General features: G+C 41.7%; 1 protein-coding gene across 2 annotated transcripts; it reads left to right on the forward strand.

The window, feature by feature from the left end:
* The first annotated feature begins 6964 nt into the window (after positions 1–6964).
* SPTY2D1 (SPT2 chromatin protein domain containing 1) lies at positions 6965–25096 on the forward strand. Of its 2 annotated transcripts, none has more exons than XM_085062933.1 (6): positions 6965–7074; positions 16007–16121; positions 17565–19145; positions 19912–20068; positions 20194–20271; positions 21503–25096. In XM_085062933.1, exons 3-6 carry the CDS (start codon positions 17642–17644, stop codon positions 21597–21599), a joined length of 1836 nt encoding a protein of 611 aa, XP_084919059.1. In that variant the 5' UTR covers positions 6965–7074; positions 16007–16121; positions 17565–17641; the 3' UTR covers positions 21600–25096. The 2 variants fall into 2 exon arrangements, with proteins under 2 accessions (XP_084919059.1, XP_084919057.1); XM_085062931.1 differs by lacking the exon at positions 6965–7074 and adding an exon at positions 7094–7239.
* Positions 25097–25618: the final 522 nt, after the last annotated feature.

Raw genomic sequence — 25618 nt, forward strand, 5'->3', positions numbered from 1 at the left:
TCACAGATGCTGCTCTGAACACGCCATTGTGCGACATCCCCGCGCAGTGTGGGCTCCAGCTGCCGCTGTACCAAGGACACGACCGCCACCTGCTGTCCCCAGCCCAGCCAGGCACAAGGGGCTGAAGCCCAGCCGCCCCTGCCTGTCTGCGGCTCCCATGGGATGGAGACTTCATTTCCCAGCCGCAACTGCGACACGTCTAGCCGTGTTTTCAGCTCTTATCTCTGATTTATTCCCTCGTTCCCCACGGAAGGAACCAACTCCAATTACCGGTTATGTGAGCTGGCGTGTGTGTGAGCAGCCGGCAGTGACACTGCACGACATCCTTCTGGGAATGCTGCCTGCCATGAGAGATGGGGACAGAGAGGGACACCTTGCCAAAGCAGCTGTACAGCCAGCCTATGTGCATATTTCTGTATGTGCATGTGGCACTCACAGCTGCTCAGTAGTGCTGACTGTGGCTTTCCATGCACTTGTAATATCCATTTCTCAGAGATTACATTCCAGCTGGTCTCTTAGTTGGGAGCTTGGATGAAATGCATTCAGGGGGATTGTTTCAGGGTAGTGCCCAGCACAGAGAGCTTGCCAGCACTGGATGCTGAACCTGCTGGAAAGAGCTTCAGAACTGAGGCAGTTGTCTCTCAGTCTGTGTTTTCTCATCTGGGATGCTCTTACCAATGTTTCTCTAGTGATCTAAATGTTTCTCTCATGTTTCTCTAGTGATCTAAAATCAGCCTAGTCCTGTCATAGAGGAAAGCCCTTACTGCTCTGTAGTCTGTCTTACATGTGTTGTTTGCTTTCCTATTAACTCTATAATTTCTCGGCATGTGGCTGCTGTTCAAAGTTTAAATACTGGTTTTTCCACATTTACTGCAAAGATGATTTTTTTCATTGCCTTCTTTTTAGCAACTTTGGGAAAGAGGTTTTTCTCATAAAACAATATGACTACATATTACAGGGGGATTATTTTTGTCTATTTCCCATACACTTACCTTTTGGGATTTATGACATGTTTAGCAACAAGAACTTTAAAGATACTTTTGTTAACTTAACTACTGAGTGACTAAACAGCTAATTAGTTTGGGGTTGGGTTTTTTTTTTCCATTCTTGCTCTTCTTTCTTCCCAGGTTAGGAGAATACTTTGCAAATACAGCTATTCCACCAGCTAATGTTATCCAGTATCATTACCCTCACTTTCTGCCAAATTTACTTTTTGTTCATGTTTTTCATGAAGATGCCAGTATTTTCATCAGTAGAGTTTTGATTTGATGGGTGCTCCACAGGGCCCATTTCTTCACCCTCATAATACAGTTTACCCACTGACCTTGGGGTTGGCTGAGTGCTCACAGGCAGTCAGAGTGTGACACAGGTAAGTGCTTGGTGGGGTGTAACTGTGGCTGTTTGCACTTATACCAGGACTAAAAATTTTCATTGCCTTTGTTTAAAGCATGAAGCTGAATATTGTCCTAAAAGAATCCAAGACAGTTACTTGAAATCACTTTTAATGACTAGGGAAGTTTTTTTCTTGACAGTTTGTTTCTGTCCCCAGTGTACAGCAATGTAAACATGATATTTTGTGATTGCTCTGGATTTGAAATATATACATTTAAATAACAATTTTCAATCACTTACAGAGGAATTCAAGTTCTCTCTTGCTTGCCTTCCTGTTTTAGGAAGCTGTACCTGTTTTGTGACCTGCTGAGTCATTAAACAATGAGGTGCTAGAGTTAAACCTCTCCCTCCACTGACACATTTAAGCACCTAGAAAAGAAATTAGTGTCACAGAGATTACTTTGCCTAGAATAAATTATGTCAAGCAGGCTAACTTCCAGGTCTTGGTTTTAGAAAGGCTCCTAACATTGTCTCACATGGCCATCCATCTCACAAGCAAGTCCAGAAAAACATAAATGGATGAGAACAGAACTGGCTGTAAACTGGACTGGAATATTTAACAGGAGTATGTTGTAACTTGGTTGGACACAGCAAGCAGAATTCTGCAGGACTATCACCAATTTGATATTTTCATCAAATAATTTGGATGGCAGAACAGACGACTTTCTTGTCAGCCCCAGTGGATGGGAGGGGCAGGAAATGTTAGAGGACAGGGCTAGGATCTCTACACACTTGGCAAGTTACAGTAGGGGGAAAGGAAGTAATTCAAAGGATGTGCTTTCACTCTCCGCAGAATTACCAACATCACAAATGCAGGTTGTGGAATTACTGGTCTGATAGCATCACTGTATACACTGTCTTAGTGGTTAGCATGGATCACAAACCAAACAGGAATCAGCTATGCCACTACAAAAAGGGCAAATAGCACTGGGAGCTACATAAAAAGGAATATTGTTTGCCAGGCAAATGAAGCCTTTCTTCTGTCACGCTTGGGGCTAGAAAACCTTCAGCTGGGGTATTGTATTCTGCTTGGGATAGAATAGAGAATTAGAGGTTTTATGAGGAAGCATTGGAGGAATTGGAGTGGTTTATCCCAGAGAAAGGGGAGACCTGGTAGGAGGGCCCTAAATATGTGCACTGGATGTCTAAGGGAGAGGACAATAAAGTCCTCTCATCAGCTGAAATGGCTCAGTGGGCGACAGAGATCTGGGTTAGATATTAGAAACAGCTTTTTCAAGGGGCAGATGGGAAAAAAAAATGAGCTAATCATATAGGGAATGACAGCCTTTTTTTTCTGAGTTTTCAAATGCAGATTGAACAAGTGTCTGTCAGAAACTACCTAATACAATTGATCCTCCTTTTTGGGTGGGAGGAAGAAGGCAGTTTCCATCTCTGTTTTTCTGATACTCCTGTTTGGAGCCAAAGGCCATAATTTAGGCTCCTAAGTTAGACGTCTTAGTTATACATTGTCAATATCAGCTAATTATCCTCCCAAGGTTCTTCCTTTCCATTTCTGTTTAGTATGTCATAAGGAAAAAATTCTTAGTGGTTAAAAACTCAAATCAGAAGTAGCTATAATGTGGGCTGGCACCACACTAGGCAAATTTGATTTGTTCAAATTCATGTTTTCCAAGACTTAAACTTCTTTAGAGCATATATGGCAGTTCTGCTTAGTTCTAAACAGCTGATGATATGGAGACCTGCCTGCTGGACATCAGGATGATTCAGCTCTGTTAGTAAAGGCCATATTGGAACATCCATTAACCTCTACTGCAGAAAGGATGCTGGATGAAAAGGGGAAAGGGGAACTCACACAAATATTACTCATTCACTCATTCAGAAAATGCTAAAACTCAAGCTCTGAACAGCCTTTGATATTTGACCTCTGCAGATGGCCTGTAATTAAGATTCTAATCCTTTAAACACTTTAATACACTTCAAGTTAATAGGATTAGTCACATGCCTAAAGTGTGCATGGCTGGGGCTGAGCTATTGTTGAGCACAGCTGATTAAAAACTTGCAGACACTTTCTGGTGGAATATTGTCTCGTATTGTCTAAGTCTTTTCTAAAAAGTTCTAGTCCCAAGTAATATCCTAAAGTGAAGGTATTTAATAAAAATAAAACTTAGCCAAGTTCTTGCTTAGAAATGTACACACAAAAATAATAAATCTGTCTGAACTTTTTTGCAGCACAAATTATAGGTTTGAGAGGCAAGACAGGAGATTTGAGAGGTGCTGTATTGGTTTTCTAGAAGATGTAGCTTTAAATTCTCAGACTTTTACAATTCTCTCAAGGCTAGGGTGATGTTAAACATGCACAGAATCAGACAGATCAGAGAGTTACAAAAAGAGGAAGAAACATTTCCTATCCTGGTTTGTACTTTATAGAAACATCAATTTGTCTTAAAAGCACAAAGTTGTTCCCTCTTTTGTTGCTGACAGACTAGCTGGCCTTGGGAGTCCCGGCAAGCCTAGTCAGGAACAGTTCATCACACTGTAAACGTGTGCAGAGATTGTGAAGAGTGAACACAATTTGGGGTGCGATTTAAGACACCGGGAGCACAGAGGTACAGGCACACACCGCACGGAGGCTCCCACTTGCTGTCGCATGTCTGCCACAAGAAGGGGCTGGGCCACATCAAGGCACTGTGCTGTCGTGTAACTTGGGCTAGATTTGGGTTTAAATGCCACGGGGGCAGTCTGGGAATCCCGGCACTGCTCAGCGTCGCTTGCCACTGCCCCATAAAATGCCCACAGCACACAGTTACACAGTGCTATTACTTTTCCCATTGGAGAAACAGAGGATGTAAATCCCCTCTGCTGAGGGATGTGATGTCATGGTATTGTCATTTACAGGAAAAGGTGACAACTGTGGTTAAGGATTTCCCAAGAGTGACACGCAACAGACAGCTGCAATGCCATTCCCTGGGCTGGTTGTAACTCCTCTTTTAGATGCAGGGAGAGATTTTCTCCACTCCTCTTGAGGATTGCAGTCAGCAGAATGAGGACTGCATTTAGCCAAGGGTTCCTGCCAACTAATGAGGACCAAAGCAAGCAAGCACAAAAGTCAAAGAGCAACTATCATCGCTCTGTCAGCGCTGTTGTCATACAGGAACCTGAGTCATACTAAAAGCCTCTCAAGGAAGGGAGCAGTGGAGACACCAGAAATTCAAGCTGGAGCAGGGAAATTCTGATGAAAGCATCACAGCAGCGATGAGGTAGCAGATAAGACTGCCAGAAAATGGCATCAGCACCTCATAGACAGTAGCGCAGAGGGAAACACAATGCCAAAAATGAGAAGAAAACTGATGAACCACTGACTGCCTGTGAAGAGAGACTGACTAGGAAGTCTTAAAATTAAGTAAGTCATAATACAAAGAGGGCAGGAACCAGAAGAGGTGATCAGGTCCAAGTCAGAAGTAAAAAGTCAGTGAATAGAGATGAGAATAAAAAGGGGAAAAGAGAAAAGGATTAAGTTCCTACAGAATAAGCGGTTAAATCAGGACTGTCCCAAGAAAAGGCAGTGGGAAGTCAGGAAGACTGTCCACCCTGCACAGAATGATGCCATGCAGAGCAAGCATTACAGGAACAACTTGGATCTCCTGTAGTTCAAGAACTACAAAAGCTCTGCAGGTTAAGTGGTGCAGTGCCTGAGTGGTATAAATTGTCCTGTTCCTCCCCTCAGCCAAGACCTCACTGGGCATCTTTACACCACGCTGCAATGTGGCTTACAGCTATGCCCAGAAGGGAGTATCAGATATGGCAAAGAAGTGAGGGCACTGAAGAGGCAAAGGGAAACTGGAAAAGGCAGGAAGGAACTGAAGGAAGAGCTGAAAGGAAGGAACTGAAAGTGAAGAGCTGTCAAGTACTAACAATGTTAAAGAATTTATGCTAAAGAAGGATTAAATGAAGGAGAAAAGCTTCCTTTCAGTGCCCAGGTTCCTATGAGAAGCAGTGTGTGGCAGAGGAATTTTTGTCAGATGGATCTCAGATAACAGATCCAGGAAATAAGCTGATAACCAATGCAAGGGAAGAATCTTCTGTCAACTGGTGTTCTTGCGCAATTTTCTGGGCTGTCAGACTTAGAAAAATATTTGAACACACACACACACAGAGCATTTTGTTTGGCCACTCAGATGGTCAGCATTGCTCCTGGGAGCCCTGTTTATCAGGCAGTATTCCTGCAGCTGGGAGCACACTACTGATGTAACAGTGACACCCCTACAAGCCAAACACCAACTCTGAAGCCTCGCTAAGCCAAGAAAGATTGCTAAGGAAACTTATATTCCTCCTTTGTTACAGGATTTCTGCGTGGCCGATGACCACTCAGGGCTGAGCTGGCAGCTAGGAATGCAGAAGGGATAGGGACAAGTGTCAGGGTGCACTTGGAGCTACTGGCCATTGCCCCAAAAGGTGTTTTCCCTTCAAAACCCCACAATTCTCACTGTCACTGAAAGAGTTGCTATTGGGAAAAAGTAGGAGTTTTTGGTTGTTTATTGACACATCCCCATGCCAAGGTCGAGGGTGATAATCTTTGAATCATAGAATGGCTTGGGTTGGAATGTCACCAAAACTGCGGGAAAAACAAAAACCCTCCAAAAACATGTTAGAGAGTCAAGGAATTACTTTATTATCTGGCCAGGATGTTGTTCTCACCAGGATGTACCACAGAAATCATCTCATCCCCACATAGCCTGTGTGTGCAGAGAGAATCATTCCATGACACGACATTTACTAGATTCTTTAGATATTTTATACAGTCAAAATACATCAAAATGTATTGTGTCAGTGTTCATTGGTCCAAAGTTGAGCAAACCCCCAGTATTCAGTTTCCCATTGGATCCAAATCTCCTTGCCTCTAATGTTAATTAGATTTTTCATTCTTCAATTTTCTTATCAGTCCTTTTTGGACCAGATGTCTTCACCCCTGCTGGAGGTGGCATCTGGGGTAGATGTTTGTAGGTAGCCACTAATGTCCTTCCTGCTGATTGCCCTTTACTTTTTGGGTTACTCACAGTCTGTTGATATGTTGTTTCAGACCTCACCTGGTAGAACAATGCCCTGGAAAGAAACTTCCTTTTCCCGGGGTAAAGACAAACAAAACCCTTTGACTAAAGTTATACAAAATTTTTAAACTGGTGCACTTTCCAACAGGAAGGGACCTTAAAGCCCATCTAGTTCTGCCCCCTGTTGTGGGGAGGGACACCTTCTAGTAGACCAGGTTGTCCCAAGCCCCACCCAACCTGGCCTTGACTACTTCCAGCTATGGGCCATCCACAACTTCTCTGGGCAACCCGTTCTGCTGCCTCACCCCGCTCACAGCACAGCATTTCTTCCTGGTACCTAATCTAAACCTACTGTCGGTCAGTTTGAAGCCATCACCCCCTGTCCTGTCACTCCGTGCCCTCGCAAACAGCCTCCCTGCAAGGCATGGCAGGGGCTGAGGGCGGTGGGCGGAGGGACAATCGCGGGCATGGGCGCCAGCTGGGAGCGGGCCGGGCGGGGCGGGGGTGGCCCCGGCGGGCTCAAATGGCTGTCCCCGCCGCCCCTCCGGGCCCTGCCGTCCCGCGGGGCTCCCAGAGGCGCCTCCATCGCTGCCCTCCCCTTTCCCAGCCCCGTTTCCCGTGGCGAGGCTCCGCCACAGGGGAAGTGACGCCGGCGCCAGGCGAGGCTATATAAAGGGTAGGCGGCAGCGGGCGGAAGCGAGCGGGGCGAGCGAGCGGCGGGCGGGGGGCAGCGGGCTGTGAGCGGGGCGGCTGCCGCAGCCCCCCGTGTTCCGGCCCGGCCATGGATTTCCACAACATTCTCGTGATGGCCTCGGAGCAGCAGGGGCTGAACGCGGTGCCGGTGAGCTGGGCGGCGGCCGGGGCTGGCGGGGGGCGCGGGGCCGGGGCGCGGCGGGCGGCGGTCGGGCCGGGGAGGCCCTGCGGCCACGGGAGCTCTGCCCGCCTTGCCTCGGCCCCGGCCCGGGGAGCGGCCACGCAGGGCTGGGCCGGGCCTCTCGCCTCGCCGGCCGGGGCTGCTCGCTGCCGGGGGCTGGGGAGCTCTGTGTGCGGGGAGGGGGCGGCGGGGCCCTTCTGTCAACAGGTGCTCGCACCCCCGGCTGGAGCGGCGGCCGCGCCTTGCGCCGGGATCCGGGAGCGGGCCGTGCTGGGCTGCGGGGGAAGGCAGCGGCTAAAAGTCGGCGAAGTCCTTTTGTTTGCTCTCAAAACACCAGTCTGCCACGTCTCAAGTGCGGGTCGGAGACAAAGTGACAAGTTTTGGGTGAATGAGCTGCGTTGTGTGAGGTCTGTGTATGCATGGCGAAGGAATAAGCTGTAACGGCGCTGTGGGGAGGATTGGCGAAAGGCATTTGATATATTGTTAGTGTTGTTCTGAGGTCTGTACTTCAGCGGTTTATGTTTTCGTTCAAGCCGTCAGTAATACGTGGATTCCGTGTGAAATCACCCACTGACTTGCCTGGATGAAGTCTGGCGGTAGGAAGGGCACGTGGCATTTCATGCATTAACATCCAGGGTTTCATTCCTCTGGGAGGACCCAGATTATAAGCCATGCGTGCTTATTTGGGTAAAGAAATGTTTTCTCTTTGGTAGCCACCAGCTAGGGAGACACTTTTTCTGTTTGTTCTTCAGCTGTTCTGATTCTGTGATTACCTTGGTTAAACCCAGAGTGTAAAGGAGGGGTAGTTGTTTTTAGCAAAAACTGCGGGAAGACCAGCAACAAAACCTTACTCACTAGATCTGTCACCACCAAAATGAAGACACTGTAGAGTTGAGAGTATCTCAGTGTCTCTGTGTCATTAGTAAAATTTCGGTGATGTTCAATAGCATGACCAGTTGATAATGTGTACCAGCCATGTGGTAGATGTGAAATAAATCAGATTCCATTGTGGGTTTAAAATCTTACAAAATATTATTTTTAATATTTAGGCACATTTGTCTCTGATTCTACATAGGAATAGGGTTTGTAGCATATATAATACAATAACAGATACAGAAATACTTTAGGATATTTAAATGCCTGTTTTGTTAGTCTTAGGCTGTTTCTCTAAATTGTCGCTGGGTTATTGTAATTCTTACTTTAGATGTTTAAAGCTTTTCTTTATAGTCTTAATTTTCTCATGCAGCTTTACTCTGTGTGTGTCACTATTATTTTTTTTCACAAACAGTTTTAAGCCATGATGAATTGATAAAATATCTGCCACGTTCTCAATTGCAGATGTGATGGTGGAGGGAGTGAATAGTGTGTGTTGTGCAATGGATGAGAGTTTAGCTACTCTTTTTGAAAAAGGCAGCATTAGGATTTCCTAATTCGTGATTAACTCATGGAGAGAGAGTGCAGTTGAATCCATAGCAGAAACAGTTTGGTTTAGCACATTAGTGGTGCAGCTTTTAACTCTAAAGCTGGCCTTGGTCTCTTGAGCAAAGCAGAGCTGCACTTGGCACTGCTTGAGGTTGTTGCAGCTGCTGGGCTTTAAAAGGGAGCCCATGGAGATTTTACAATCACTGGACATCTAAACAACTCCACTATGTTAAAGCTAGTACATTAAACATGTTTATATAAGAAGAATATAATTAATTTTAAATACTTTTCTTAAAAACACCATATAGATTAATTACACAATTTATTGGCATGTAAAATTACCAGGTTTCCAGAAATGTGAGTTCCTGCATTAATGAGCGTTGCCCCTGAATTTCTTACTAAGAAGTTTGGTTTAAACTTTACAATGCACTAAACTAAAAATTCCATGCCCTTTGTGATGAAAAATAGTGGCATGAACAAGTAGTGTATATGCAAAGTGTATATAAATATATACACACACTATACAGGCAGTGTATAGTTCGAAGTGGAAACTCTTTAAAAACTCTAAGAAATAATGTGGCCTTGTATTGTAAAAGAGAGGCCTGGATAAAGCAGATAATTACATCATGTCCCTGTAAAAACAAATCTGCTTGTTCATCTCCCTATGGAAATCCGGATTCAAAAGGAACATTGCTGAAATCAGCTTTTTGGTGCCCTGTTAGTTGCATCAGGTTTTGTTTCTAAATAAAACAGTACATATATGAACTACTGTCTAAGCTATTAATGATGTTGCTAATAATCTTCATAGCAGCTGCTGAGTGGAGCCTCAGGTTTTATCATCTGATATTCCATAGGGGTTTCACTGTTGTATCTTGTTACCCATGTTTATATTAGCAGTTCATTAGATTTTCAGTGTGGTATTGCTTTGACTAGAGATGATAATAGTTACGAGATTTTGTTGATTTTAGTAAGATTTAAATACTTTGTGTCACTTTATGGGGAAATTGGTGTACTCTATTATGCCACGTGTATCACGTGACGTGGTGAAGCACATTCACATATTTTTATTGTAGCTATTCTTTAAAATGTGATAGTTCATTGCAGCTTAAAAAAAGGAAAACCCTGAGGACAGTTAGAACCAAGTCATTCTTTTATTTCACCTTAATTTCTAAAAAATTATGAATGACATTATAAACATCTCATATTGCTCCCAATTCCTTTTAACTGAGGATGACACTTTGATGTACAGAATTTACAGAAATCTGATATAATTTAACCACAAAGAGGTGACCTAAAACTGAAAGAGCTTGTCATCCACGTCAGCACTTGCTGAGGTCTCGCTCTAACTTAGACTGATGCAAAGCAGCCTCCAGTGAAACTGTCAGATGCAAGTAGCTAGGAGGAATTAAGTGTTTGTGAAATGAAACACTAACAGAATCCTAGAGTTTGTTCAGAGGGCCTTGGGTTACAGAGCCTGCCCATCGAATCCTAATCTACAAACTATTGAACATTTGCCCACAGGCAAGAGAGGCCCTGCATGAGAAATAATGGGAATGGCTGTGAAGTGCAGATTGCTGCTGTAGGACCAGACTCCCATCGATTGGCGTGTGTGCATTTATTGTGTGCTTAACACTTGCCTCAAAACAGGGCCTAAAATGCTTTGGATTACATCAGCCTCCATGGGAGAAACTGCAAGATACACAATGTGAAATGTTGGCAGGGGTGAGAAGGGCTTTTACTCTCAACTTGACTGGCCCGATAGTTAAGTTCCACACTGTCGAGGTTTAAATGCTGACTAGTAAAATTTTCAGCTTTTCCTATTCCTGGTCTCTCTGCTTTTGCAAAAGCAGATGAAAATGGGGACCGAAATATCACTAGAGAAAGGAAAGCATAAAGTATCTGTTCAATTTTTTTTCTGTGTGAAGCAACTTTTAATAGAAGAAATCTCTGCTTTTTTTCTAGCTAATGGTTCTGCTTGAGTGTTGTGGCAGCATTTGCAAAATTGGAAAAAAAAAGTTTGCTTTTTTAGGAATGAAATGTTGAATTGGTTTGGAGAGAGTAGAACAGTGTGAGCTGATAGGCTGAGTGTTTTATCTTTTTCTTGGTAGGGGTTGTTAGAACCTGAAGGGGAACAAATTTAAACATGCTTGTAACCTCCTATTTAATTTGTCACAACCAGAAATTGAAAGCAGCAGTTGAGAAATCATCCTGTGTGTATTCTAAGACTGTGTAACTGCAGAGTCAGCTGCTTGGAACCCAGTGGTGAGTCTGTAGCAGAAGTTTTGGAAATACCAGTTCAGGATGAGCAGCAGGGGCCCCTGGGCAGTGAACACAAATGGCACTTACAGTGTGGAAAGCTGCCTTTTGAGGAATTGGCATTGCGAGAGGAGTGACACAAGTGACACAAACAAGGATGTGTGTGGTGGATGGACCATTCCTGATGTTCCCAGGAAGTTATACCCTGAGGAGTATTTAGGGGGAAGCAGAGTCTTCCCAATGGATCAGGCTACATGTCTTGGTGAATGATAAGGAACAACAGGGAAAATGTTATAACATTATACAGGGGTCACAACTTGCTAGTGAAAAAAAAGCAGATAAAAGAATCTCCAGCCTATGAGAGCCTCTGCAAGTTGCCTGTAGTGGATAACACAAGTGGAACTGTCTATACATTGCATGTACAAGCCCATAGCAATAATTGAGCTGCACAGGTGCTCTTTTTGAGAATCAGGCTTGGCAGAATAAATCTCTTGCAGTGACACCTGTGTAAATGTTGACCAAGGTTAAAGGCAATACTACTACTGGTACTTCAGTCTGGGACTGGTGTTTGGTATTTTGCCTCTTGGGGCTTACTTCAGGTGCCAAAAAGTTTACAATTGTTACCAATTCTGTTTTACAGTCCAAGATTTGGTACTTGACTGCTGACATCAAAGCAGCCACAACTCAGGATCATGTGCTATGTTTTGACGGAAGTCAGGAACTTCAGAGCAAATAGTCACTGTATACAACTTGAATAGTGCAATGTTCTGGGAACAGCTTGACCTGCTGTCTCCTAAAGGCTAAACTTTTCTATTCCTCTGTTGATTTAACCAACTTAGCAATAGTTATTAAAAGCCAGAATAGTGCAGCTGCTGTTTGGATGACATAGTGACATGGCCTGTCTTACTTTGGCTGGTTTGCCTGCAATCTGATGTGTATTCATTTGCACTGTATATAAAACACTTTATAAGTGTTTGTGGAACACATACATATATGGTTCAGTGCTTTTAAAAATACTAGACTTCAGCAGGTTATTTCATGCTGTTACTGAATGAAGGTGAACAAAACTTGTATCGGTGATAGTACAGAAAATGGGTATTCATTTAGGAATTGCTTTGCTGTGCTTTCAGTTGTTAGTCAATATTAAGAAATGCTACTGATAGGAGGACTTAAATTTAAAATTTTGCATTATTTGTCACATTAGTGGCAGTCAGAAAACAGCTTGTCTATCAAGCTGCTTTACAAATGTGCTCCTGGATAGGACTGTTGGTCACAGTGCAACAAAACAAAGCCTGAAAACTGCTTCCCCATCACTTTAATTCTTTATAAGGTTTCCTAACAGAAGAGATCAATCTACATTTGTCCCTGCTGTTTAGCAGTTTTCAAAGGTGCTCCTTAGGCACAAAATCATTTAGACTGGAAAAGATGCTTGAGTCCTATGCAGTTTTTAAAACAGAATTTTCGAAGCTGAGGTTACAGTTGAAATGGAATAATTAAATTAAGCTTTGCCAAATGAGATTACCAATGGCAAAAGATGACTTGTTAAACTTTGTAAGACAATTTATGTGAACATCATTATACTGAGTATACAACGAAATACTGCAAATTGCTTCTAAGGTACTAATTTGCTTCAACCTCTTTCTGACAGGATTTTGACTGATAGTGTGTGGATTGCTTTGCCTCTTTGTCTGTTCCAGTTCAAATGGAATAAGCCAGATTTCTTTGGCACACAGAGCCATGGGCCACACTTGAGCAAAAACTGAGAGGTGGTGCTACATCACAGTTCAGGTTTCCTGAGCGTCCAAGACTTGGAATGCTTTTGGTGCAAACAAGAAAATCGGTTCTCAGACTGTGGCAAGCTTCCTTGTAGAGAGGTGAAGCTCAGTAAATGAGCTTTGCTGTAGTAGGTCTTTGATGTGATGAGGTGACATGGGAGATTTTAATATGCAGTGTATGTGGATGGTGCACCTCTGTAATTCTGCTGTAGTCATTTCAGAAACTGCTCAAGGTGACTATGCGTGGCTGGTACTATAGCTGCCCTTCTTGGAGCCAGTTTTGGATGCAGTTTGGACATAAGCCTCCAAACCTTGCTTCTTAGTGCACTCAAGATAATGTATGGGTTTGCATGTTAGTAATTAAAGTAATCCAAGGATCTGTTCATACGCTGGTGATCAATGAATCAGAAATGAGAACGAAGGCTTCCATTGAGTGATACTGCCATTTATAGGGAGTTATATGCTGCTAGCCTGCCTGATTATTGCTTCTGAAATATTTGGATGTAGGTTTCTTTAACAGATCTTTTATTTTAATTATTTTAGTTAAGTTTCACAAGGCTAGGAGGATAGGAAGATATATATAGAAATGCTGACTTGTGTGGCTCTTCAGTAATACTGTTTTTATTTGAGTCTGGTTTTCGCATCTCTTTCATTTGGTGAGAATCTTAATGTCTCATGTGGGAGATCTTGGTTTTTATTTCAGAAGTAGACCAATAGATTAAAATCTAAACCAGCAAAAAACCCCATCCTCTCAAACCTCAGTTTTGGGTTTCGATTTATTTTGTTCCTAAATATATTCTGCTTTCCATCTGCTTCTGGGTTTAACTGCCTTCTCCTGTATTTATCTTGGCAACTGCCTCTCTCTTTCTCATTGCTTTGTTTCTTCTTCTGTATTTTGTTTGTGGGAAGAAAGTTCAAAAAAGTTTTGCTATCCTCTCCCATTTTAGGCACAATCTGATACATTTGTGAAAGGCAGAGACTGAATAGGTGTAGCACGTTAGTGCAAGTGGTTGATGTAGAACCCAGTAAGAGGCACTTGGGCACTTAACATTGATTGAAGTAGCATTTATTGGATAGAAGAGGAGAAGCAAAAAAGGGGTAGCGTAGGTAACTTTACATCTGTTCAGTTGCTGGTACCCCAGGTTGAGCAGCACTGGGCAGGCCTCTAGGTGTGCCAAGCTGTGCAAATCCCGTCTGTGGTGCAGATGATCAGTGCTGTAGTCTTTAGAGCTTTTGCAGGATGTCCTGTGAAGTTAATAGCTCCATTTATCACTTCCTCTGCTGAGGAAAAGGATGTTATATGAAAAGAGGCAGCTTCACCTCAGGATATAATGAGATACAGAATCATAGAATAGGAACCATTAAAGGTCATCTAGTCCAACTCCCCAGCAATGTGCAGGGACATCTTTAAATAGATAGGTCACCCAGAGTCCTGTCCAACCTGACCTTGAGTGTTTCCAGGGATGGGGAATCTACAGCCTCTCCTGGCGGTCTGTGCCACTGTTTCACCACCCTCATTAAGCAATTTTTAGTCAGAATCTACCCTCTTCCAATTTAAAACCGATATCCCCTGTCCTATTGCTAGTGGCTCTGCTAAAAAGTGTCCCCATCTTTCTTACGAGCTCCTTTTCAGTACTGAAAGGCTGCAGCAAGATCTCCCTGTAGCCTTCTCCTCTCCTGGCAAATTACACCATGCACCAGTGCTGTAACTGCCAGGTGCCAGGTGGGGGCTGTGTATTCTGTCACAGTGTGGAGGTCACGCTGATCTCAGGTGATAAGTAGAGTGCAGGCCTGCACCATTTCAGGTCAACTGGTGTGTGGGTCACTAACTCCTTGATGTACAACAGTGTTGTGTTTAAGATCACTGCCAGCAAGAACTAAAATCAGTATTGTTGGTTTTGCGTCAACCTGCTAATTATGCTGGTGGAGTCCATTCCAACTTACTTTTGGAGTAATTCAATTTTTTGCATTGATTTATTTATTTTTGCTGAGTTAGGTAATCTGAAACTAAAATGAGTGTCCACAAGCAAGCTGAAAATGGAGCTATAAACCTGCAGTCTGGAATTGAATTGACTCTGGCAGCTTGGGCTATAGTTTGCTTTTGGTTGCTCTTGGTCAAAGACTAAGGCTGAAATGAAAAACTTCTATTCCATTACTAATACAGCCATTGCATTCCTTATTAGTCTAATGCATTCTATTAATTTTATTTTGCTCCCTGTCTTCTGCCTTCCTGTTCATTCCTTCTAAAAGCTGAGTGAGCCTCTGTTGTGGATGAGTGGAATGTACCTCATTCAAAAGACAGGCACCAATGTATTTTATTGAGATGAAATAATGATTTGACAATTCAGTGGAACTTAACAAAGTTTAACACTGGTTTGACAAGGTTCAATAAGTTTAATGCAAGGTTCATCTAATTAATTAATGGAAGAAACATAAAAGAAGGTTGAGTTCAAATTAATTCATTTAGAGTGATTCTCAGAGATTGGCAATGCAAAGAGTGCAGTCCTGTTGAGTCACAAGGTTCTGAATGGACTCCTTGCTTTCTAAACTCCATTTGGAGCCTAGGAGTGGCTGGATCCATTCTTAGTGTCAGGCTTGGTCGATGGTTTATGTCTAATGGAATTATCCATACAGTGTTTGCAATAATATGGAGTGGATGTATTAGTAACGTTTCATAACACTAATGCAACATGCTCTGCCCCCTGCTGAGGATCTGTTACGAGTAAGGGATTGTTCCACCTTGGGTAAGGAAGAATCTCTTAGGTTCAGGTAAGGAATTTTTAACCCTGAGAGGCATCTCTGCTCAAGGGAGATTGCATGCAGTTAAGCTGCAGCTCAGGCAGAGCTCAAATCAGGCCCATCCTGATGGCAATATTTATAGGGTGATGTAGTTGGCTGCTGGCCAGTGGTATAGACAAGATAAATGTCCTTATCTTAGTGCTGATATCTTGTTCTGGACTTTGGTTATCTTGCTCTTCTGATTGGTTTTAAAACCACCTTTCAAAATATTTTACAAGACACCTCTACTCCCTTGGACCAGGGGCTTTCTAGCTTGCATGTTTATCCCAAGGACTTGGGGCTGGTTGGTCTTTAGTCAGCCTGAAAGTATATTTTGAGTCGAGTGTATCCAGCATAACCCTCAGCTTCAGTGGGAATTCATTGTTTACTCTGTACCATCTCTGTGCTTAAGTCAAGTACAGCACTGTTATGCAACTCCTCTGTTTTAAAGGCTGGTTTTTACATTTTTTAACTCTTCTGACACATTGCTTTGTTCTTTGCAGAAAAGGTACAGTTTGGCCGTTGGTCCTCCAAAAAAAGTTCCCAAAGTCAAGGGTGTAGAGTCTGCAGCAGTGCAAGCATTTCTCAGACGGCAAGAAGAAGAAAAGAGAAAAAAAGGTAAAATTACAAAATATCTCCTATGGAAGACTTTCATTGATTCTTTGGTATTTGTCCCCTTATTCAAAGTTCTTGCAAATACATCTGCACGTCTGTTTCTGGAATTTATGCACAGAACTGATGCTGAGGGAAAGGCAGAACCAGGTAAGTGCTGGGAATGTTTACTTGCTTTCATAAGGAGTTAAACATTAATCAGCTACACTAGCATTTATGGTCGGAGTTTGAGAAGCGATTAAGTTGAAGGGAAAAAAACCTATTTGAACTCTTGTTAGCTTAACTTTGAAAAGCTTCATCTATGTGGAAAATGGCAAGAGCTGCTGTTTTTGTGTCTTAATCTAGTATATCAATACAATCTGAATTTCAAAGAGTCTCTGAGCCACAATTTTTTGACTATTATGTTTCCTTTAAGTAATCTATAGGATAAACTAATGCTGCATTGCTTCTGGTATTAATGTTTTGTTAAAGTTAACCAGATCTGATGGACTGGATGGCCCAGATTATTCCTCATCTCCTGGGCCAGCCATGAGTCTGTTCCTTATCCCTGCTCCCAGGTCCAGCCAGAAGCAAGACTAAGAATGAACTTCATATGGGACATGCTGGCACACTGTGCTGTCACAATAGAATAACACAGACAAGGAATGGTACCTTTATAGGCACACAGAGTATGAGTAGCCCAATCCATTTTCTAGGAATTTTTACTTTTTTCTGAATCCTTCTGGTATTTAGCCCTCACTCCTAGGTCTCTCCAGTATTTGGCATTTAGATGTCTCATCCACCAGCTATTTCAGCCTGACTCTTGTCAGCAGATCGCAGACGCAAGATAGAGAGCATGCTTGTGTGTGCTAAGCCAGAACAGCAAGAATATAGAGCAGACTGTGATAGGCTTGATAGGGCACAGGGCTCTAGTAGACATGTGTAATGACCAGCTGTGTGCTTATCTGTTTGGCTGCTTCTGTGTCTCCCCTGTTATCCCTCTACACACACACACACTTAGACTATTTTCCAATTCTTATCCCCCAATACTCTTATTCCTTCCCCTTCCTCAACTTCCCTTAAACATTTGATAGTAAGTTCTGTACAGTCTCAAGATTTTCTTGCGCAGTCTCAGAACTTCCTCCATTACCCAGAGATCCCATAACTTCTGTACCTTCTTATACAGTGATTCTCCATAGTTTTCATAGCGTCCTGGAAAGCTGCTTCCCTCGAAAAGCCTTAGTGGGTTTTGTTATAGCAGCATTTGACTTAATTGCTTGCCTTTTTTGGAGCAGCTGATACAGGTGGGTTAGCCTGCTTTGTTGGCAGACCTGTGGTTGCTTTCTAGTTTATTTTGGATAGCTGTTAGCCAGATATCCTTAAGTTACTGTCCTAAGTGGTTTGTTAGTTTGGAAAATACTGAAATAAAAAGTAGTGCTCTTGCATAACTTTCTCCTGGCTTTCTTGCAGCACTGGAAGAAAGACGGAAGAAAGAGCAGCTCTTGGCGAGGCGTATCGAACTGAAACATGACAGAAAGGCAAGAGCTATGGCCTCACGAACAAAGGATAACTTTTATGGCTATAATGGCGTTCCTGTTGAAGAGAAGCCTAAAAAGAGGAGGACTTGTGAGAATGTTGCTCAGGCCCCAGAGGCTGAGTATGCATCAGAAGATGAAACTGAGCAACTTGAGTACAGTCAGACAGAATCTGAGCACGAGCAAGAAGAATATGAAGAGAAGCCATCCAAAGCTGCAGTGAAACCAAAGGCACCTCCCAAAAGTGCACCAGCACCTCTGAACTTCACAGAGCTCTTGAGGCTTGCTGAAAAGAAACAATATGAACCTGTAGAAATAAAACCAGTGAAAAAGGTAGAAGAGAGGCCCAGAACAGCAGAAGAATTGAGAGAGAGGGAGCTTTTGGGACGCAAAAACAAAAAAGTAGAAATGCACAAGAAAAGTGAGAAGGAGATTAAGCCTACAGGGATATCCAGTTCTTCAAAGAAAATGTCTTCTCAAAAAGCATCCGTAAATGCAAAACTTAATAAAAGCTCAGTAGATAAACATTCCATATCTAAAAGCAGTCTGGGTATTGATAAGAAACCCAAAGCACCAGCATTGACTGAAAAACACCCACGGTCATCATCTTCTTCCAGACTTGATCAAATGGAAAAAACCTCACAAAACGGCTCCTTAAAAAGCTCCACTGGTAGCAGTCATAGTAAATTACCTGTCAATGGTATTAGAAAGTCTGGCTCAAGCTCTCACGTGCCACCCTCAAAACCCATGGCCAATGGGGCTCAGAGGCTGCCATCTGCTAAAGAATCCAGCCTGAAAACGTCTGCCCATGCAAAACCAGGAAAACCTGCAGCCCTTCAGCATGGAATCAACTCCAATGCAAAACGATCAGGCAGCAGCCTAGGAAAAGGAGGACCTGGACACCCCGGGGGCAGTTCAAGTGCAGCACCAGGGCGATCCAGCAGCAGTTCTGGAGTGGGACCTGGAAGGCCGGGAAGCGGTGTAAGCTCAGGACCTGGGCGCCTGGGCAGCAGCTCAGCCACAGGACCTGGCAGGCCAGGCAGCAGCTCAAGCACAGGAGCTGGGCGAGCAGGGGGTGGCTCAGGAGTGGGACCGGGAAGGCCAACAGGCAGCTCAAGCACAGGACCTGGGCGACCGGGCAGCAGCTCAGGCGTGGGACTTAAGCGACCGGCAGGCAGCTTGGGCACTGGCCCGGGAAGGCCAGGCAGCAGCACAAACATAGGACCGGGGCGACCAGGCAGCAGCTTGGCCACAGGACCAGGAAGGCCAGGAGTCAGCCCGAGCCCAGGAGCCAAGCGACCAGGTGGCACCTTGGGCACCGGGCCGGGCAGGCCGGGCATCAGCACAAGCGCGGGGCCAGGGCGACCGGGCAGCGGCCCTGGCACGGCTGTAAAACCCAAGTGTACTGTCGTGTCTGAGACCATTTCTTCTAAAAACCTTGTCACGAGACCCAGCAATGGACAGATGAATGGAATGAGACCTTTTCCAGGGCATAGACCTGTGATTCATCCACAAGGTATGCATTTATAGAACAAAGAATTTTTTCACTGTTGTGGTGTAAGTCCAATTGGCAACTAAGTACCATGCAGCTGCTCACTTGCCCAGTCCCCCAGTGGGGAGGATTGGATAAAAAATATGTGAAACTCAGATCTAATGTTTAATAATTGAAACAAAATTGAACAAAGCAACTTTTTATTTATTTTATTTACTTTTACCTATGTTCATAATTTTTTAAACACAGGTGGTGTGAAGTATGAAATGAAAGAAAACTAAGCAGCCTGTGATGGATATTGATATATGAATGCTGGTAGAAGGAAAAGAACTGAAGGATTTTCTTCCAGCATTGCTTAATAGTTGGTCTATAAAATTTTGTAGTGTCTTAAAAAACAGATGCTTGAAGGACTACATGGAAAATCAGTCACACATTTTACATTTTAGTGTTTTGGGAAATTTATCTTATCAGTTACAAGCAGTTCTCCTGATCAGGAGCAAAGCAGCGTGGAGTGTAGTGAGTAAGTGCCTAGAAAACCCTGAACAAAGAACAGATATCTGTTGGTTGATTTCCTCTGGATGCCATTGCTGATACTGATATGTAATCTCCTCTAGCACAACTTAGAGGAAGTACTTCCTCTTGCTGAATTTATGAGAAATGCTAAGGCACAAGTTTTCCACCTTGAAGCCCAGAAAATGGCTATGTCCAAGGTATAGCAAGGGGAAGTACTGTTAAATTAATGTTATGTTCATCTTATTGGTTAATGATTTTATTCTCTCCTGTCATTCAGGTCTTGGAAGACCACCTATTGGTTACAAGAGACAAATAGAAGATGATGATGATGATGAATATGACTCTGAAATGGATGACTTCATTGAAGATGAAGGGGAACCCCAAGAAGAAATATCAAAACATATTAGGGAAATATTTGGCTATGACCGGAAAAGGTAAGAAAAGTGCCAATTTTAAGATAGTGCAGACCAAGAAGTAGAAGTAATAATTCCTCCTAAGAAGGGATATGAATTCATTTGCTGGTTTTCTTAATGTGCTAAAAATGTTATTTAATTTTCAGGTACAAAGATGAGAGTGATTATGCCTTACGTTATATGGAGAGCAGCTGGAGAGAGCAACAGAAAGAAGAAGCTAGGAGGTATGCATGGATTTAAACTTGGATTGAAATCATAGGGTTAAGCTAGCAAATATCCACTCTGTTTTTTATAGCAGAGGTAAATAAGCCTTACAATTTTTTTATAAGAAAGTTTAAGTGAAGATGAAACTCATACAGCCAGTGCTGGATACACTAAAGTCATGTATGTTCTTATTTATCATAAACCGTGCTTGTTAAGAACCAATAAAAACCAAAACTAGTTCATTTCCAAAAATCTTTTTAAAAATATACATTTCAGTTGAAATACCAAATCCTTAATTTGTCCCAAACATTACAATATTCTGCTAGTCTGAGGTCTGGAAATTTTATTTGTTTATATTTATTCATGTGTGTGTTTGTATTTCTAGATAAGTATAAAAACTATGCTGATAAGCTTTTGTAGTCACTGATCTAAAATATGAAGGTGATATTTTCATGTTGGGTTTGGCCTTTGGGCCTCCACAATTCTTGTAATAAACTGGGGGGGTTTTGTTGGTTTTTTGTTGGTTTTTTTTAATGAGTGGTGGGACAAGCTTTATGAAAGCTATAAGGGTTTTTTATAGGAAATGAAAATATTGGAATGCATGGAGTGACCAAATTCTTTTGTTCTACTGAAATTTCTATATGGTTATTCAGAAGGTGCCTTGAGCGTTAGGAACTTGCATCTTTGAAGTTTATAGTCAGTGTCTTTATTCTTCCTTGCTCCTGAGGAATAGCTGCAGCCCACGGAAAGCTATAGTCTGTAAAGGGGAGTTAGGGTAAATAACTGGAATTTTAAAGAGATATTGCTGTTAACCAAACCCTTTGTTGACATCTTAGAGTGAGGTTTTGCAGAGTTGAATTCCTGACTCTTAACTGTACATGCAGCATAAAGGAAGTGAAGATAAGAAACTTGAATTCAATTCAGTTTTACCTTTTCAAAGGATGTGTTTCAGTAGCTGCTTTTTGGGAGAAAAAAAGACCTTATGTATTAAATGTATTAAATTTTCTTACATGATCTTTATTTTTTAAAGGAAATTTCAAGTATCTTTTTCCCTTGAAATATTTGATTCTAATCTTATTTAAAAAAATCTTGATTTCTTAAAGCTGTATTCATTCTGTAATTTAAAAAGATCCGATATGAAATTATTCTTCAAATCAGCTGTAGTACTTTAAGCATTGAGTTTTGGGGGGATAGAAGTAAAACTTCAAGTGTCCTGAGTAGCAATGTAAAGGATTTAATCTTGTTTGGCAGCTTGAGACTCGGTGTTCAGGAAGACTTGGAAGAGCTGAGACGGGAAGAAGAAGAACTGAAACGCAAGAGACAGTCAAAGAAGCTGAGGACACGTTAACTGACTTATTGACTTTGTTCATGTTTCTGCTCCCCTCTGCCTCCATACATCTCTTATTCTACTTCAGTTTCCATTTGCTTGTTAGAGGACAAAAGAATATTTAAAGGGATTAAAGTAATGAAAAGCAAGGCTTTAGTTTGACCTAAATAAGATATTTATTTTTAATACTTGCCAGGGTTGTTTTTTTATGAAGAAATTAATGCACTAATGCATATTAAATGGAATCAAATTAATAGATGTTTCCATTGATTAAACCAGTTCAAGATGCCAGCAGAAATATTGACTAAGCTATGCACTGACTTGGAACTGTGTGGGCCATGTACCAGTAAACCAATTTTGCATTCACTTGAAAGAAAGGAATAGCATTCTTGTTCCCTGATACTTCTTGAGACATAGAGAGATTGCTCTATATCCTGCCCTGTCTCCCAACATGAGCCTTGAAGTGTTAACATGTCATCTTCTGTACAGCAGCAGCTTGGGTGTAAATTCAGCCACAAACCCACAGGTATTGAAGGCAATAAAGTGCTGCATCTTTTGATTTGAGGATCCATAAAAATAATTTGAAGCCTCTTTATTTCTAAACAGAAATATGCATGTAATTTGCAAACTGTGCAGTTATGGATATGGCCAAAAGATTGTTGACTTTTGCTGTGTCAGGAATTCCAGTGCCAGTCTAATTCAGTATGAGAAACACACACCCTGAAAACAGGAATTTCTAGTGCTTGTATATAACTTGTGCTTTTGGGCTCAAGCATATGCTTGGGAATTCTTTTCCTGCCCTGTAAATCTTCAGATTTAACAGCTTCTGCTGCTTTTACAAATTGTGTTTTTTCTTGCATTAAACATCCGATGTGTTAAATTATTTAAAATGCGAAGCAGTCATTTTTCTAATTAGTTTTACTGTTCAGAAAGAACATCAGAATTAAGTTTTGTTAGAAAGCATTTGCAGCTTTTCAGTATTAACATCATGTTAACTAGTTAATACTTGTGATTGATTTCAGCAAGCCAAAAATCTAAAATATGTATAGCAGGAGAGTGAGTTAAGTTACTTACCTTAATGCCCACATTTGCACATTATTTCTAACTATGCACTTAAAGACTGTTTGTTTCAGTAACTGAATTTGTTTACAATCAGCACAAGGCTCATGTAAGTCTACAGGAGTCACAATGAGAGCCTGAAGCTCAAATCTGGTGTTGCATCAACTTGGATTTCCCTAAGTTGCCCTTCAAAGCTCACCAGTGTAACTACTCAGCTTTGCCTCAAGCTCTGGGACACCACTGGCAGAATCTGCCTTCAGCTGCTTCAGGTCATTATGATTTAATGCTAGAAATACTCCTAAAAGTACAAAAAGAACTTTGGGTGTTGGTTGTGGGAAAGAAAGGAAAAATTACCTTGTGGAAAAACAGCAAAGTAACCTTTCCTGTTGGGGCTATTCTTAACAGTGCTGCTTTTAGGAAGCAGTTCAGATAGCAATGTGTAAGGAACAGTCTTGGGAGCTGCTCAAGTTTAAACATCTGATTCTTAATGTAAGAAAAAACAGATTTTTTTTTTAAGATGTTTTCTGTCAATGGTGTAACATTTCATTGCCTCAGCAAAACACTGATGCAAGTTACTGGTATGGATTCTATAAACTGTCTCAGTATTAGCTAACATGGAGCCTAGATGAAGATACTATTGTTGCTCCTCTGTAGTTTTAACTTTCTCTATTAACTAACAAAAACTGTTTCTCCGTGTATGCACTGGAGACCATGCAAGATAGTGTAACCTCACTGTCCAGAAGTGTGTTGTATTCTCTGCTGTATTGGGACCATCTAAAATTTCTTGGAGACTTTTGGGTTTCTAGAATTACCCATTCAGGACAGTGAACTTTGGGACCATGACTAAATTCTGGGTTTTTACTTTTAAATTATTTTTAGCTGGAGAAAGACTCGAGGTCCATCAACCCAGAGAGCTATATCATCTGTGAGCAACTTCCTGCCTGGATAGGGTAAAAAAGTCTCTTATGAAGCAAAAGAAATATATTAATTTGAAATTGGTTCAATTGGGAAAGAAATCTGCATTTCAGACAAATACAGGTTAAGTGAAACCTGACTATTTCACCACTTTATTTAGCCATTATTTAATCAGTTAAATTTCTTAATCTGTAAAGCACTTTGTCATTTAGATGGTGACTGGAATGTACTCTGCTAGCCTCCCTAAGACACTGTATAGCTTTCTTCACACAGTGATCGTTACTTAAATTCTGTCTATTTCATATGAAAAATTATTCAAGGACACATTTGTAATTTTACCATCAAGAAGTACTTCCTCATAATTGGCATGGGATGCTGATGGGTTTCCTATTTTGTACAAATGTTTGGCTTTTAATGTGCTTGCATATTTGTTGCATATTTGTATGTCAGCTAGGAAGGAACTAAACTGATTTTTTAATTCCTGACCTTGTATCCAAAAACCTGTTCACTGTTTGCCAGATTTATAGTATTTGTCTAATGACAGTATTTCAGTACTTGTGTCCAAAGTGCATCTGAATTTAAGGTGAAGAAAAACTGGAAGAATGCTTATATTGGTTTATCGGGATCGGATGTTCAGCTAACGATTTAATTGTATTTAAGGAAATTCTGGTTTGGTTTTTAGATATTTAATTCACTGTTTGACAATGTGCCTTTTAAACTAAATTGTGTCAAAAAATAATGAATGTAGGAGTATAAAAAGGTTGGTTTCTGCTATCTCAGATTCTATATCCTTAAACTTGAGAGTGTGAAATGACATACTTTTCATAAAACCCTTCCAGGTCTGGCTTTGATTGCACAATTAAGGTAGCTACTTCTTTACTGCTAATGCTAAATCAAATGAAGGGCACTTTCTATTGATGACTACTTTTTGAAAATGTCTTGTATTTACACTTGAGCTGTATTTCTCTTTACAGCAATGTCTTTTGGAGGCCAGGGTTTTGCATATCACAGGAAGCCTTAGTGTGCAACTCTGTGCTGTGCTTTAAAATAAAAATCTTTCAAGAAGTATATGAGATCTCTATGGAAATCTGGATTTATTTTTGTGTAAAGCCCAAAATATTGTCCAGGAAAACTAATTTTCTATTTTTTTTTCCATTTTGTAACATAATCTAGTAGCTGATGCATATTTCTAGATATAGCATATTTCTGGAGACCAAAACATGTCAGAAAATAAATATATGGAGAGACTGGTGTTTAAATTGTGATGAATGTACTTCTATTTATTTTGGTGAGTGGGTGTGATGCAATATTAAAGTGTTAGCGTGTAAATAAGGGTGCTTCTAGTTTTGGCCAATGATTTTTTTCTTTGGGGATATCATGTGTGCACAGTGTCTTTTTACACAACGTGACAAATCAGGTTAAAACTCGTACATGGCTTAACTGCTCTCTGGTGCTGTCAAGGAAGTGTATACTTTTGCACACACCAAATGCATATAAGTTTTGCAGAGTATGTATACAATAAATAACAGGCATTAAACATTTTACTGCTATTTCTCATTGGTTTACTTAATGGAAGATGTATCAGAAATACTTGTTGCTGTTTCCTCTGAGCTCTCACATACAGCAGTGTCAGTTGGAATGTTCTCCCAAGAATGGTTCTCATGCGGCCAGCAAGAAGGTAGGAAAAATTAATGGAGTCACTTAAGCCTTCAAAAAAGATCTGAAAGTTCCTGGTGTGTCCTGCAGTTTAAGCTGTGACATAATAAGTACTTGGAGGAACATGTATTTAGAATGATAATATGCCCAAGTGTGCCCATTGCCTTTAATCCTTTGCCTTTGAAGTGTTCCCAAGCAGCATCCTTCTTGGGTTCCCTTACTCCAGTGTAAGGAGTCTGAGCTGCCTTGATGGCTGTCTCCTCTGAAAGGCTTTTCTGCTTTCATGCTGGAAGTAACTGCAGTGACTGTTCTGATCAGCTGGTGCTGTGACCCACTTCCAGATGGACGAATGGATACACATCAGTGAGCCCACCTGCTTTTATGGGGAACAGCAACACTTGTACACTTGT

Source organism: Lichenostomus cassidix, chromosome 5 (genome assembly GCF_008360975.1).
Source record: "Lichenostomus cassidix isolate B80296 chromosome 5, HeHo_3.0, whole genome shotgun sequence".
In the NCBI taxonomy this organism is placed as follows: domain Eukaryota; kingdom Metazoa; phylum Chordata; class Aves; order Passeriformes; family Meliphagidae; genus Lichenostomus; species Lichenostomus cassidix.